Source organism: Pelecanus crispus, chromosome 5, assembly GCF_030463565.1.
Source record: "Pelecanus crispus isolate bPelCri1 chromosome 5, bPelCri1.pri, whole genome shotgun sequence".
NCBI lineage: Eukaryota > Metazoa > Chordata > Aves > Pelecaniformes > Pelecanidae > Pelecanus > Pelecanus crispus.
This window is the reverse complement of record NC_134647.1, coordinates 30,110,720-30,126,700: the sequence shown is the minus strand read 5'-3', so window position 1 is coordinate 30,126,700 and position 15,981 is coordinate 30,110,720. Positions and strand designations below refer to the sequence as shown.

The window sequence follows — 15,981 nt, the reverse complement described above, 5'->3', positions numbered from 1 at the left end:
GCAGGGGGCTCTGCCGAATGCCACACCACCCGAACACCACCTCACACCTGACTGCAGTGATCCTCTGTGCTGGTACTGGTGATACCTTTGCAAACACCCATTCTTTGGGCAGAGTTGTCTTTTGCCCTCTGCACTCAAAGGATTAAGGGATTTCTTTGAATTTTCAAGCAAACCTGGCAACAGGAAGACACAAAACCCAACACTTGCCCCTCCTAACAATGAGCTCTGCATCTAGTGACCCAGGTAATTAGGCTGAGTCGAGGCTGCTGGTAGCTTGTTGAAGAAACATAGGTGCACACCACCTTCTGTAAATCCTCACTTTAGCAGTGAGTTCACATGATTTCTCAACACTTCCAGAACTGACAGGCCCAGATGGCAACATCTTAGGGCTGGGAGAACTGCCTGAGGGCCTCTTGCAAACATTTAGAGCCAAACATGTGGAAAAATAACTTGCAAAGCAGTTCACACATGGAGATGTCTGCTTTGCTAGTCCTCCATCAGAAGACAAGCAGTGAAATTTGCCATCCATGTCACCCACACAACCCTACGGAAACTGTGGGTTGCTTGAACATGAGCAAAGGTGGAAATTGGACCATGGTCTGCCCAAGGAGCTCATGTGCGGGGAAAGGCCATTGGAAATCTTTTGCCTTTCCATATTGTAGCTCCTCTAAACTTTGTGTGAGAACAAGCTAGCAATTTGATGCTTTTTTATTTCCCAGGGTAGCCTTGAGGGAAAAGCCAGAAAAAACAAAGTATCGGTTAATCAACACTTTCAAAAGAACACCAGTTCTTTAGCCTGAAAGGAAGGAGCCCTGGGAAAACTTGAAAAGAGAGAACATTTATACAAAAAGCCCAGCCCAAAATCTATTTATTCTTCTAGCAATTTTCTCAGTTCCCCATGCTAATATGACTCCGAGTCCTGCTTAAATGATATCTTCCTCCTTGCCCATTCTCCTTCCTCCTCAGACCTGTGGTAGGCCCTTATTCTTCTGTTCCCTGCATGCCATTTCATTGCTATCAGATTGTATGTTGTCACGCAGGGCTCTATGCTGGCTTTGGGAAAATACAACTCGACGTTTCTTTTTCCATACTGGGGTTTCTTGAGTCATTAACAAAATCAGCTCTGGCTGTGTGGCTGTCTGTGGGAATTGAAGCTGGTGGTCTCAGTTCAGCTCCTAGTGGAGATGATTTCCCATCACAGAAACTAGCCTGCTATTTGTCATCAATTAGGCTCCTTTGTGACAAATCTGAGCAGTATTGTCACAAGTGGAGCAGGCCATGGAAAGTGACTCCCTTGGAAGGCAGTCCCCAGAAAAGCTCTGCAAGCTGCTGGGCAGAATGGGAGATATATGCATTGCCCTGTGCTGTGGAGAGCTGCTTCCTTAAAAGGCAGCTTTCAGGTGCAATTTCCTTTGCATTTTAAAAAGAAAAAATACATACTGGAGAAGGGTAGACAAGAAAGTTAGAGGGAATTGTACTTAAACAAGAGGAGCGCTTTTTCCTGACGGAAAGGCTCTTTTTAAAGCGCGTGTGCTGAATGATGGCTGTGAGCACCTAGCCGGTCACGCCCAAAAGATGATGTTAGTGATGCTGTTGGAAACGGCCGGATGCCGAGAAAAGGCTGTTATCTGTTGGATCTGAGAACACTGCCAGCTAAAAGGCTAATTTATGGGACCTGAAAAAAGAAAGATGAGATTCTAATCAAAGACAAGGAGCAACTTAAGTACCATGTTCATATGAACTCACCTGAAGGGAGAGCAGGAAAGAATTAGTATTTGCAGAGATTAAGGAGCTTTAATGTACATCTGGTTTAAAATAGTAGCAGGGGCAGGAAGGATTGGGACAGGGAGGGGGTTACTGGAAGGAGGGGGTGACGTGTGCTCGATATGCCTTGCCAGGGCGGACAGGGGAGGTACAAGAGCAGATGAGGTTCTCCAGTGTCCCACCACAGACATACATGTGTCTCCTGCAGGAAAGCTCTCCAGACCTGCCCAAGGCAGCTCACCCCGGCAAAGCTGAGGTCAGCGCACCATATGGGCTGGCATGTACCTCCCGCCACCGCACACGCTCGATGCCGGCCTGCCTGCACAGGCTTACCGGCAGCGCTCACCGCCTTAGGCAGAGACCTTTGCACCAAGCCAAGAGCTATTGCTTTGGAGACGACACCCAGTTCCAATTGCTGGAGCCTAGACACATTCCTCCAAAGCAAATGACCACCAAGAAAAGAATTTGCTGTTTCTTTCTAGACTGCCTTTGCCTGGTTTCAGTTTGGGCACCCAGCACTGCCTTCTGCCTGGTCCCTCCATCTCAGGCGGAGCTCTGTCTATCACCATGCATCTCTCTACATGCAGGCATTTGCAGATGGTGGCCATGGCGCCTCTTGGGCTCTTTCTAGATGAACAAAATGAGACTCTCAGCAGGAGGTGCCTTTCCCAAAGGACGTATCAAACTTGCAGCAATTTCCAGCCCTTTTTGTTGCCTGCTCGCAGCCTCTCTGGCGCAGGGGAGCCTGGCCTGGAGAGCCACCAGGATGCACTCCCACCATCCCAGTGCTCCTTCTCCCCACTTCCCGCAGGAGTCCGCAGGCTCTGGGGCTGTAGGGGATGCACCAGGTGATGGTGGCTTGTGGGGTCTGCTACCTACCGTCTTTCACTCCCCAGTAACGTCCATGGCTGTGCCTCCTGGTACAAAGGAGGGGTAGCCAACTGCCCTCTGGTCCTTTCCACAGTGGGGAAACAACTGTGTGCTGCTCACTTCCCCAAAACCAGCAAGTGCCCTCCTACGTGCTCACCCCTCTCTCCTGCTGCCACAACAGCCACCTCGGTTGGTGCTGTCCCGCCTGGCAAGGGGATCGTTGGAGGTGCACAGCTGCTCTGCTGCCAAACAGCACCCATGACGGCCTGAAACATTAAATCCAGCTAAGCCCAGGAAAATGGGGTCAGAAATTACCGCTCCCAAGCCTTGGCAGAGAGAGGCAGAGCTCCAGCTCCACTCTGATCCTCACTTTTCCCCCTTTGCTCTTTCCCAGCCTTTTTCTTTCTGCAGCAATAGCGTGACTCCAACACACATCATTTTGTTTTGACATAGCAGAGCAGCCGCTGCGGCCTCGCCTTGACACCGCTGCGTTTAGCGGTGGCGGCGCAGCACTTCTCCTCCGGCTGGGAGCCCCCGGGGCTGGGGGGGGAGGGGGTGTGACACCTCCCACCCTGGTGAACAGGGAAGTGCTTCTCAAAGCAGCAACACAGGCACCAGGCAGAAACACTCCCTCTGAATCCCCCAGTGCTCTATTTCCAGCTGAAAATCCACCTCACTTCTCTCTTCCCCACTCCTCCAGAAACACAGAACGATTTTTAGTTTACAAAAGGGCTAAATCCCTGCCAAATTTCAAATCAAAACAGTGCTTTGGCTACAGCTGAGCATTAAAGAAAGCAAACAAGCAGCCTCTCCCCTGGCCCAGCCGCCCTCCACATCACGGGAACGCCCGGACCTTAACCTCAGATTGCCTCAGGGCTGCCTTGGTGGCAGTGCACACTGCGGCACCATCTTCAAACCCGGTGGCACCAAGGAGCCTCTTGCATTCCTTGGGCTTCCCATATGCAGAGAAGATGAGGAAGCGTGGCTGGTCAGATGAAGACCCCCACCGAAAGCCCTCAGAGACGTGAAGCTGGGCTGGGTGCTTGGTGCGGAGGTGAACGCAAGCAGACAGCGATTTCCAGCCCCGGCACTGCCCTCTGATGCATGGCACCCTGCCCTCGCTGCACACATGGCAGACGGCCAAAGCGGCTGCCCAGATCAGGGACTCTGCCAAACCCTCCCCGCAGCAGCCACATCCCCTGTTGCAGGCTGACCCTTTCGCTGGCACCTCCCCGGCGCGTCCTGCTTTTGCACCTCTCATCAGGACCGGCACAAGGCCAGGGAAACAGTGGCAGCGGCGTGCATGTCTACAGCATACAGTGGCATGGTTTTCCTCTTCCTCTCTCTTAGCGCTGGACTACCCAGGTGAAGAGCTGCTGTTCAGGTTCGGTGCTCCATGCCAGAGCTCACCGGTCCCAAAGCAAGCAGCTCCTTGGTATGAGGGCAGCGCTGCCAGCCCACCGCCACCGCGCAAGGGCTCAGAGCCGGGGGAGAAGCCGGCAGCTCTGCGGCATCCTGATATGTTTATCACCCTCCCCGTTGTTGCTGTTTGTTTTTACAGAGGCAATGGCTAACAACGCTATTCTTCAAACTGGCAGTCACGCCTGCATTCGCTGCTAAGAGCCGCCAAAGCCACTGATGGAGGAGCTGTGGCAGAAAGCCAAGAGGCTGTCCAAGCTTGCCTCAGGGCCCTCGCCTGGTGTCTGCCTGCCAAGCTCTGCTGCCCTGACATGGGGTAAGCTGGGGCCGGCCCCGACAGTTAGCAGGTTTTCACAGGGTTTCTAGAGGGGCAAAAATCCCCACACAGCCCCATGCACGATCTGGTTTCTACCTCGTTCCCTTGCATTCCCAGCAGAGGCATTGCAACTTGTCCCTGCCCAGCAAAAAGCCAGCCTCACTCTTACAGCCCTGGGTTCCCTGCGCCAAGTGTCACCTTGCAGGCACGTGTCCCAGCCGGAGGCTAACCCGGCTGCATGTCGTCTCTGGGCTGGGTGAATGAGCACTGTGCTTTGCAGCCTGCTCCTGAGCCATCATCCATGTCGGGCACACTGACGTTGCCTGAGCAAGGCACAGCACAGCCCTTCCCAGGGCCCCCTTTGCTTTGCCAGGCCATCGCTCCCGCTCTCACACCCCTGTCTGTTTGCCACTGGCTTTGCCCCGTCGCTTACAGAGAGTGCCCTCTCCCACCAGACGCAAGGAGTTCTCTTTCCCTACAACACGGCAGCAACTGCAGAGATAAAAAGACCGACACCATCACCCCACATACAACTGGGGGACACACACTCAGACCCACCCATGGCACGCAGGAGACATCAGGCTTCCACCTCTAATGCCACTCCCTGAAATATGGAGCCCCTACTGCTACCCCAAAAAGTTTACCCCCTTTTTTTTAAGTAGACTCTTAAATGCCTTAAGTTACCTGCAGAGGAGGTTGTATCAAAAGTCACACTAAGATGTATTTATTTTCTTAAACAAAGCGTGCTAATTTTAGCTGCTTTCTTCCCTACGATGTGCTGCAGCCTGAGCAGCACCCAAGTCGCCGGTCAATCTGGCTGCGGCGCACATACAGAATAATTAAACCCTGAACGATTCCTCCCTTTTCATCTGTTTACTTAACAGAATTTTTTTCTTCCTCACTGGGAAGCCATCAGCCTGTCTCTCCCTCCCTGTTTTTCGCATGTGCATATTTGTTTTGAATTTTGCTTGGACAGTCACTGAAGTGTACAAAATGCAAATTACAAGTGTATGGGCTTTGCTGTACAATTACAGCAAAGAAAAAAAAAGAAAGAAAAAAAAAAAAAGGTGGCATGGGTCCTCAGCTTTGCTTGTGTTTGAACAGCCAAAGCAAGGGATCACATTTGAATTATTTTTTTGTTGATGGCCTGAATTCCTAGTAAAGCCAGGAAGTTTCATTGCAAAGCTGAGATGTATGCCAGGGTAAAGAGTATGATAGAAGGAAAATAAATGCAGGAGGGAAAGAAAAACCTCCTAAACTGGCAGCAATGAAATGCGATGCTGCTGACTCCTCTAAAGGGGTGAAAGGTGCACCTGAAGAAGATGGGAAAGACAAATGCTGCAGCAGAGGTCCCTGTAACATGCTGGGAGGACTCGAGTGGAGGAAAGGCAGGGGACACACACCTCTCCAAACCCTCGGTGCCGCGGCACCCGGGCTGCTCCCGCGCAGATCTCCTCCGCAGTCCTACATGCAGAGGCCCGGCAAGGATTTTACAGAATAGGAACGCATTGCCATTTTCATTATTAATTTTGGTAATGGCTTTCCTGGTTTTTGTTGTGCTTGGGGACAGAGCGCACGTCTCAGCTGAGCTGGCAGCCAAGCTGGCCCCCGGGGCCCCGGGAAGTCGGATGTCCTGTCTCCAGGGGCCCTGGCCGGAGAAATTCTGCATAATCACATCGAGCAATTTAGCACTTAAGCAACGTTAGCGAAATCCCCAAACAATCCTAAGTGTCAGTCCAGCCGCCCAAAACTCCCACTAAGGACTGGTACAAATGTAATGGATCTAAAAGCCGCTATTAATGGCCCGATCCTGAGTGCAGCGAGGCAGGGTGTGCACATCAGCTGCGCTGCCGGGAGCGGGGGGTTAGCTGCGGGTCTGTGTGCAGCAGGAACAGGAGCTTCACTTTCCTAAAGGATATAGCCCTGATGCTCCAAAAGGAAACATGGAGTTCTCAAACACCACTTTGCTTCAGCTGACAGCGTTCTTGTTAAAGAAAGAAGAAGGAAGAAAAACCCCAGATATTTGTATAAAAATATCATCATTTTATTACATTCCACACATTACATCTTCCAAGAGTTTCAAATTTCCACAAGATATTTTCACACACAGGCAACTGGGCAACGCTGGGGATGTCAGGGCTCAAGGAGCAGGGGAGAACTGGGAATAAAAATCTTGAAGTGACCTTCTGTTTTGTCTTTGGTGATTTTGGTTTGAAAGACAGGGTGCCACATTCTCCTCTCTGACACACCGATGCGCACTTGCTAAAGTCCATGGGGGTGAACCTGGTCAAAGGGGATCATCTGACCTAGGGAGATCTGACTCTGGAAACATGACGGTATCGTTTGCTGACATGGCTTGGGCTGACCCAAATATGCAGCAAGCGCATGCCGATATTTCACATCTGTTTTAATTTGCAGCTGGCTGAGGGGTGGGGGTGGGGATTTCACATCACAAACCATACGCGCTGCAACACCAGTGCTGCGTAATGAGGAGGCTCATGGAGAAAGCACCCCGGCCCTGGAAGCCTCTCTCCAGGGACCTCTGGGCAGCACCACCTGCAAAGTGACAGGAGCTGCTCCGGGTACCTTCCAGCTCTGCTGGGACAGGCACACCCCTGCAGCCCTCACAGTGGGGTGCTGCAAAGCTCGTGGGTGTCAGAGCCTGGGGGGATGCTGCCCCGAGCACCCACTACTCCTAACATGCTCGTGATGCCAAATCACTTTGGGTTTTTTCTGCACCCCCTGCGCATTTTAGACGCTTGCGGCTGCAGCTGAGGGGGTCCCGCTGAAATCTGCTAAAGAAAGGGCACAAGGGGCTGAAACAGGCTGCATGAATAAAGGCAGGGAGCGAGCGGAGTGCGACACCACCATCGACAGAGATCCCCTGGGGAGAGGGTTCCGCTGCAGTGGGGGCCAATACCACGTACGCACAGCACCATTTGTGTTTCCACCTTTTCCCCAGACCAAAAGGAAGCTCAAGACTGCAGGGAAGTTAACAGAGCTACTCGCCTTGATTCATTTTATGCAATATTCATGGGCAAAGGAGGGGTGGGGAGCACTAGCAAGTTTAGGAGGGGGCAGGGAATCTGATCACTCATCACAAATGAACACAAACAAGATGGAGAACCTTGCTCACTGGAGGTACTTTTTTTGCCTGCAAACAGATTAGAGTTAACGATTTAAACCACTTTTGCATGTCATCATTCAGTAATTTATATAAGGCATTTCCACTACAATATGCTGGGCCATTCAACAGTCGGAGGCGTGTTGGAGGCTCCATCTCGCCTCCCCGGTTAAAGCAGCAGCAATAGCTGGGGCCCCCAGGCGCGCCTGCTAGGCTTTGCTTGCTAGATGTTACTGACGCTTTAAGAAGCAGAACATTAGCAGACGCAAAACTAATTGACATTCTAGAAAGTCAACTGGCAGTTTCTATGATTCAGCAGCTATGAATTGGGCAGAGGAAAAAAAAAACAAACCCAAAACTCAGAAAGGGGAATTATACTTGTCCCTTGAACATTTCTAGCAGAAAGACAAGGAGGAGCCCTCTCCCCCTTCCCTGTGTAAAAGCAAAACCATCAGCACCCAGAGTGAGGATACTTACAAAATAAATAAACCTTCAATTCTCAAGAAACTACAGTATTTAGCATCCACCTTAGACCTGCTGAAGTCTATGTGTTACCCTAAGGCTGGCTTTAACAGATACAAACAAAACATTCATTATGGGCTTCTCTGATATAAGGCAACTTTAAATAGATTCACTTGCGGGGGGGGGGGGGAGAAGAGGAGGGTCCCCCCCCTTCCAAACAATGGCTGTGTTATCATGTTGGCTGCAGAAAGAATAAGATGGAGAGATCTTACTTTTTGGACGTCTATGAACCTCTCTGGATTCTTCTAGCCATCTGAGGTGGACATTCCTACTGTCCAGCCTGGCCTCTTCTTCTCATTTTGCACCCGAGACATTGACGTTATTAAACAAGAAACCCAGCCAAAGCTAGATAAGGCAACAAAAAAGCATTGCTCTCTTCCCCAAGTAAACAAATCAGGGTATTTACCATAAACGTGTCCCAGACCTTCCAGAGGGGAGGCGGGAAGGGGGGAAAACTAAAAAAAAAAAAAAAAAAAAAGCATTCCCTGTGCAAGTAGAAGCAACAACAAGCAAATTAAAAAGGGTCTGTTTCTAAATATACATTCAGTCAGACGCACGCGCTCCCATGCACGCTCGCATACACAGATTTATCACGCACACGCATGAGCCACACACACAAGCTTCCAGGCTCGCCATCAAGTTTCCTTGCAGGTTGCCTACGAGGAGGAGTAAAAAAACAAACCAAACAAGCCTACCAACAAAAAAATACTCCCCAAACTAACAAACACAACAAAACAAAACCCCCCACCCGACACCCCAAGAGTCCTCGAAAAGTAATCGAAAGGGAGCGTTCACTTCTGAAGTGAAGGGGCGGTGTGTCTCTTCTGGTGATCCAAGATGCAGCATTAGTTTAGAGTTTGTAAAAGATTCGGGGAGGGCTGGGGAGATGGAGAAGGGACGGAGATGTCTAAGAGTTCACACGTATGCTAGGTAAGGAAAAAAGTGCAAAACTGAGGCAACGTATTTGAAGTCTTAGTTTCTGTCTGTCTGTTTTGTGTTTTGTTTGCTCTCTCGTTCCTGTTCGGCTCTCAGCAGCGTGAGCTGGGGTCTTGCTCTAGTTTTATGGTTAGGGTGGGCTCCACGGCCACGGGGGCCCCGTTGGCATAGTGGGAGGTTTTGTAGGTGATGGAGTGATCGCTCTTCTTGGCCGCATAGCGGAACCGGTGGTAGTGGAGCACAAGGGCCAGCGCGACGGAGACCAGCACCACAACAGCACCTCCGGCGGCAATAACGTAATACCAGTAGGCTGGGATGGGCTGCACTGACACCGTGTCCACTGTGGGCTCGGTCCCTGGCAGGAGGGTTGCCCCTGGGGAGGAGACACAGAACAGGGTTGCTAGGTGGGAGGCATGCAGACGCACAAAAAGAAACACACATGCTTTCAAGAGTACAGCACGGAGTAACATGAGGTCCCGGGGCCGCCTCCGGATGTGGGGTGTGCTCCTGGCAGGGAAGCACAGCCTGGTGTTTGCTGAGCCCGCATATTCAAGTGCCTTTTTCTTCCCTTTTTATTAATCAGGCTGCCTGGATCGCAACACAAATTCCATATGCACACTATTATTACTGTTATTTCTGGCATCAACAAATGTTTTTTTCCCCTCTTTTTTTTGGCCTTCTCCAGATCAGCCGCCTGGTTTTGTCTCTACATGGCAGATGTTGTGAAGCAGTGACAAAACACATCACGTTCCTAATTGGAGGAAGAGCATAATCTCAGATGGCCAAGGAAGTTACCACAGGAGGCTGGGAAAGAAATTACAGGGAGAATTTGTCGTTCTTATGGAAAAGACAGAGAGAAGATCTCTGTCTGAAAGTGCTCTGCACACAGACCTGGTCTCACTAGGTGCCCCATTCACAGACTTACAGATTTCCTTATTATTTTTTAAAGCGAGAAAGGATGGTTACGATTATTTACATGGCACAGGCTGCGAAATTCAACCCAATGCTCACATAAGAAACTCATGCTCTCTGCAGCTTAAGCAAGCCAGGACTATGAATTCATGCCGGTAAAGCAAACACACTTAGGGAGGGCTGAAAAAGCACCTGCCTCCCTTGCATTCAAGGCCAGGCAGCGCCCAAGCTCAGCCCAGCGATGGTTAACCCTTCCTACTCTTGCAGCTGCAGCGTGTTGGGAGGCGGGGCACAGCTGCAAGGTGCTACTCCTGCTTCCCAGGTCATCCCAGGACAGCTCGGCGCACATCTGGTGATCAGACGCGTAGGACCTTACTGCCAGTCCACAGAAGCATGCACGCACACGCGCCTCCGGCAGGCACCGAGGAGAGGAGCGCCAGTGTCTGTGCTCACGCCCGCGGCCCAAGAGCGGGTCTGCACTGTTCCTCCTGCACACGCTGCTCCCACCCCCCCAGCTCCGCTCGTGGGGACGAGCTGTAAATAACTCGGGAGAGATGCGCTTTTGCACCACATTTATTTACTGGCTACTTCAAGGGGGACAAAGACCCTGGGGAAACTGTCCGAAGGGTTTGCTCTGCCGCTGGGCACATTGACTCCCCCCCACCACTCTGCTCGCCCTCTCCTCTTGCCCCCGGCCTGCTGGTGGGGGGCAGCCCACTGGGTGGGTGCCGGCAAGCAGAATTTTGGGGGCTCCTGCAGTTTGGTGTCAGCATATAACTCCAGCTTGCTTTCCTGAGCAGGCTTGGAGGATGCCAAGGGGAAAAACCAAAACAGTGCAGGATGCACCCGGCTTTGCTAGCAGCAAGGGCATCTCACAGCACAGCCTCTGCCCTCCCCTCCAAACACCGCCCTGCCAGCCGAGCCATCAGCTGGCAAAATTGGATGGCGATGGCTTTTCTGCTGCTGGTGGCACAGAATGTGTTAAAGTGATGGTTCCTCCACCAGTCACAAGGCTTTCCTGCCCTCCCCATCCCTCAAAACCCAGGTACAGGGAGTAAAAATAAGAATGAACACTGCACCCAGATGCATAGCTACAAAAAAACCCCCCTCAAAACCAAGAAAAAAACCCCACACAGGCAAGACAAATCCTGCTTTTACAGAGCAGGAGGCTGGGAACCACCCACATATTTGTCATTGTAGGCAAGAAATTTGGATGTCTCAGGAGAAGCCTACCTGCCACACAAGCTGCTCTTTCCCCATTTCACCCCAGCTGCCCCTTGCAGCCGGGAATGGGGGTGGCCCTGTCCCTCCTGCCCCCCGTCAGCGCCTGGGGAAGTGGGGGGTCCAGGCTGGTCTGTGTGTCGGGGGTGGCAAAGGCAGGGAGCAGGCAGCCTTCTGACCTCCCCTACCCCCACCGGCCACCCTGGCGCAGGGGAATGAAAGCAGTGCGTCCCTGTGCCTCCCCAAGCAGCTGCTGCCCCCCACCCAGCTGCATGGGGGGGTGGCAGTGTGGGACACCCCATGGGGGCCGCCACCAGCTCCCCACCGGGGTGAGCAAATTCAATACCTCCCTGAGCTCCACTGATAACCTGCCACTGTCTCCTACCACAGATCCATGGCCCCAGGCCCATACGCATCCCACCGCCATCCCCAAGGGATCAGCAACACCTCTCCTGTGCCTGACGGCATCGGGGCGCGGGGCCGACCCCCGGGAGGATCGTGGGGCTGCTCGCTATGCAGAGGCCACTCGTGTTTACACTCGGTGACAGTCTTTGCTTACATAGTGCCTTGCTCCAGCAAGAGGTTTACAGGCGAACAGCCTCTCACACCACCAGTATGCACTGGGCCCTGCTGGTGGAAACTGGGGTGGGGAAAGGGTGTCAGGGATGCTGACAGCTCCCAAGCCTGCAGGGGAGCAGCACTCCCCTCTGAAAAACAGAGGGGAGGAAGGTTTCCGTGGCCTCCTGATGGCTGTATGTTGCCCGGTGCCAGGCTGGGAGTACAAAGGGTGGGTCTGGCCATAGAGGAACACGTGCCATGGTGCCCAACCTGCACCCCTGCCCCTTCCCCACACATCTCTGCCTCTGCCTGCCTGGGGATGGAGGGAGGCAGCACGATGCGCCCCAGATGATCCCGCTTGTGGGAAGGATCCCTGAGGGATCTCGAGGTGGCTGTGGGTTCAGGACAACCTCTGCTTGGCTCTGACCCGCTCCAGATGTCTCCATGCAGCAGCCAGGGCTGCAAGAGTGAGGGGTGGTGCAGAGCCCTTCCTTGGCCCCTGTTTCCGCACCTTGTGGCCCTGCTGTGGAGATAGCAGAAGTCTGGAGAGTTCATTTAGCAACTGAAGTCATTAAGGAATCACACTCAGTTGTCTCTAAGCCCTAACGAAGCCAATTCCCAACATTAATGATTGTTCTTCCTTACACTGTCAGCCACTAAATATAGCTGCCCATCTACTCAGCACACAGTGCTGATGTTATCTGCTCTGTTTTTACTGGCTCTGATGCTCTCTGGAAGTTTTATATCAGTGGAAAAGTTCTCTGCTCAGGGAGATGGAAAAAAAAAATCCATCTTCTTAACTTAATAATTTTTCCACTCCCTTTTGCCTTCCACCACATACACACACTTGCCTTTCCTCATTTATTCATTAGCGTTCTCGTCTTAATAAAGAAATGCCTCCTGCTGTTGCTGTCAGTTTGTGGGTGCTGCGTTTATGCACTGCTTGGGACATTGGTCAGCAGAAACCCAGTTTAATCCCTACAGGGTCGATGATTTCATGTGGCTGTGCTGCTGTGCTCACACCTCCAACCTGGCCAGGTACAGCCCCCTCCTCTTCCCAACAGCGAAGACTCTACAGGGACCAGTTTTAGAGCTGTGTAGCAGAAATCGAAGCCCAAAAGAAGCACGAGCGAAAGTCATCTGGGGACAAAAAGGAGAAAATCCTTTCCAGAGAGCTTCCTAGAGGGTTGCCTGCCTTGCTCTGCCACTGCTGTGTCACAGCTTGTATTCCTCTCCAAAATCACTGACATTAACCACTGTGGACAAGCAACACAGCCGGATTTTTCACAGATGGCACAGATGAAAGCAAGTATTACACTCATCTAATCTGAATGCCACAAAAATCGGTGTCAGCCTCAACCCATTAATTGCTACCTGTCATTCCTCCAGGAAGATATCCCTGTCTTGATTTCAGGATACCCAGTGTGGGAGAATCCACCAGTCCCAAAGGCAAATTCTCCCTGTCGTTTGTCTACATGTTCTTTGGAATATACCTCTTATTTTTAGCCTGGTATTTATCTAACTACTTGCTTCCAGCCACTTGTTATACCTTTTCTTTATGGGTGAGATGCATCAACTCTCAAATGCAGCACAGTTTAAGCACACTTGACTGGTCTTGTAAGATCCCGACCCACTAGCTGAAAGATATTCCACCCACACAATTCTCTTCTTATTATTTGCCTTGTGATCCCGGAGCCTGTAAGGTGCATATTTTCAGCTTTGCTCCTAAGCCAGGAGAGGAAGGATTTGCTATTATTTTTAATGGCATCTGACTTTTTCAGCTCATCGTGTAATTGCAGGAGTGGGGGCTACAGAACATCTCAATACTCGCTGCACAGTCTTTCCTCTTGAACTCCCTTTTTTTCTCCAGCCAGGGACTTCTTCCCCTCCTTTTGCCCTTTCCTTCTGTTGGGCATCTCTGTCTTCCTCTCATTTTAATTGCTATCTTGCTTTCTCCAGTCTTCATCTTCCCTTCTTCATGTTTTCCCTTTGCATTTTGCTCCTCCCTTGGTCACTCCATCCCTCTGCCCCATCTATGCCTGCTGTCAGCCAGGGAAACCTTTTCAACCTTTTGCTGCAATTGCTCCCCTGTTGTGAGCAGTGCTAGGATGTCCTCCAGGGAGCTAGCGATGGGCAGGAGCCCACTGGCACAAGCTGGCGAGCTCCGGTGTGAAGGGGAAGTGTGCCTGCAACAGCATCTGCCTGTGGTGCTCAGGGACCTCACTGTGCTGGGCACAGCAAGTGCTGTCCCTACCCAGCCAGCGTGCCCTGGGGAATACGACAGGGAAATGGAGACATACAGGCAGCAGGGCATGGGGTGAAGGACAAAAGAAACAACATGACTTTCAGACAGACTCAATGTGAGAACCCAGAATGAAGTTCACACTGAATATGACATGCATGTTGTAAGACCCAAAAGACAAGGATGCTGTTTGCAAAATAGGTACCAGACCAGGCCCAGAAGAACATAGAGAGATGGTGTAAGTGAGGAAGGGTCATGAGGCTTCAACTATCAGCTGAGAATATTGCAGCAGCTTTTCCATAACACCACAAGCCTGAGTAGCAGATAAATAAGTAGTGTACAAACCAGCAAGCCCAAATTCCTAGTTGTTACACTATGGGTATGACTGTAAAATACGGCGTTACGCTCTGCGCATGTCCCTCCCGTTGGTAACGCTCCACAGCCTGCCTCACACCACAGGGACAGAGTCACACATGTGACTTCAGTCTCAATGTCTACTTTTCCTTTACTGCCACAGCTCCCACCACACATACCTGCCAGAGACAGCTTTGCCACCACACAGAAATGCAGCTGCTTCTAGGTCTACCCTAGAACAGCCCAGCCATATCTTACAGCCCACCAGCAGAGCAGACGATGGGAAGAGTACAGACATCATGTCCAAGTGAAAGCAAAGGGCGCATTGACTGAACTCGCAAAACAACTTTCAAAGTTAAGGGGAGCCCCGAGTTTGCTCTTCATCACAACACAACCCCCAGATGCATTCCTGAAGAGGCAGGCAGGAAAACAAAATCCAAAATCAAAACAGGGGAAAAAACCTCTCAAACAGACTAATCTGATCTTCCCCGCAAAAACAGATAGCTTTTCTCACCCCAGAGCAAAACAAACAGCATCCCTACTGACTGCTCAAAGAGCGAGGCAGTTTTTCTGAGTTCCTCACCTTTTGCCTTACTCTGTAGGTTTGATCAGAGAAATGTCGGGTTTTATCCTTCAGGCTAGTATTAAGCTATTAAATGCACCATTTCACCTTGTTTTCCTTTTATTGACTGTCACCTTCAGAGCTCCTCATGGCAGTTTGCTCTCCCACTTCTACCTCCTAACTTCCTTCCCCTTCCAAGCAGACCGGCCCCACACTCCTTCGCCAGCAGCTCAAACACCACCACTGCCAGAGCATCTATAAACTAAAGAACAACCTTCCCCCACACTAACATAAGTCACTGCCACTTCATTTCACCTTTAATTGGCTACTGGTTTTTCATTTAAGTCAGTTGATAACTACCCTTTACTCCTCAGACTTCCCATTTTGGGCTCACCTGCTCTTCAGGAGGCTGGGTGCCTCGTGATGGCAGGCTTCCTAGTGCTATTCAGCCCCAAGACAGTGCGACTTGTATGTTTGCTTGCTCCCTGTCACCTAGCAGGAGTCAGAGGGTGTCACCTCCTGCTGCTGCAGTGGGGGAGGTTTAGCACACGCTTGCCATTTCACTGCTCAGAACATTTGCTGTTTGTACAAGCACGCACATCGCTTTCCTTCAATGTAAAAGCCCATGCCAGCAGAAAGAAACCACAGAGAGAAGTGCAGTTTTACCTGGAAAGTAGTTCTCACCTGGGAATGCTGTGATGGGTTCTGCAAAGGAAAAAAAAAAAAACCCTAGTATTAGAGAGGGGAATATTACACACAAGGCCACAGTTCATGTTTTTGTTGATTTCCAGTTGCCAAGCGGAACAGGCTTGTGGCTGTGCCCCACAGAAGCCACTTGCTGGAAACAGCGCTGGGTGCTAACCAACCTCACCAGGATGGGGAGAAACCCTGTCTCAGCTGAGGAGTGACCAGATGCAGTAAGCTTCAACTCAGACACAGACTTCACAGAATAATATGTCTGAAGTTGAGGGTCACTTGGATTCAGCTGGCTGGCCTGAGTCATCCGAAGACAAAACCCCACCTGACCCAGTAATGAAACCCTGAAATCCCCTAAAATTTCTAAGAGCATTTTGGTTTCTGGCTCAACTCTGGCATCGTTATTCACATGGGAACTATGTTACTTCTGGGCATCGACGCCATACCCCTCTCCATCTCACAGTGCCAAGAAACAAAGGCAAGTG

The 15,981-nt window shown here is 51.2% G+C and overlaps 1 protein-coding gene across 4 annotated transcripts in view; it reads right to left on the bottom strand.

Annotated features, from left to right (window-relative positions):
* NRP2 (neuropilin 2) overlaps positions 1-15,981 on the bottom strand; it is an 86,969-nt gene that overhangs the window by 2,196 nt on the left and 68,792 nt on the right. For 2 of the 4 annotated variants that reach the window (XM_075710593.1, XM_075710594.1), the window contains exon 15: positions 15,485-15,505. In XM_075710593.1, the coding sequence (XP_075566708.1) occupies positions 15,485-15,505 (21 nt within the window). Of the gene's footprint in view, positions 1-9,043; positions 9,325-15,466; positions 15,506-15,981 lie in introns of those variants that run through there. The other 2 variants (XM_075710595.1, XM_075710591.1) reach the window with 2 other exon arrangements.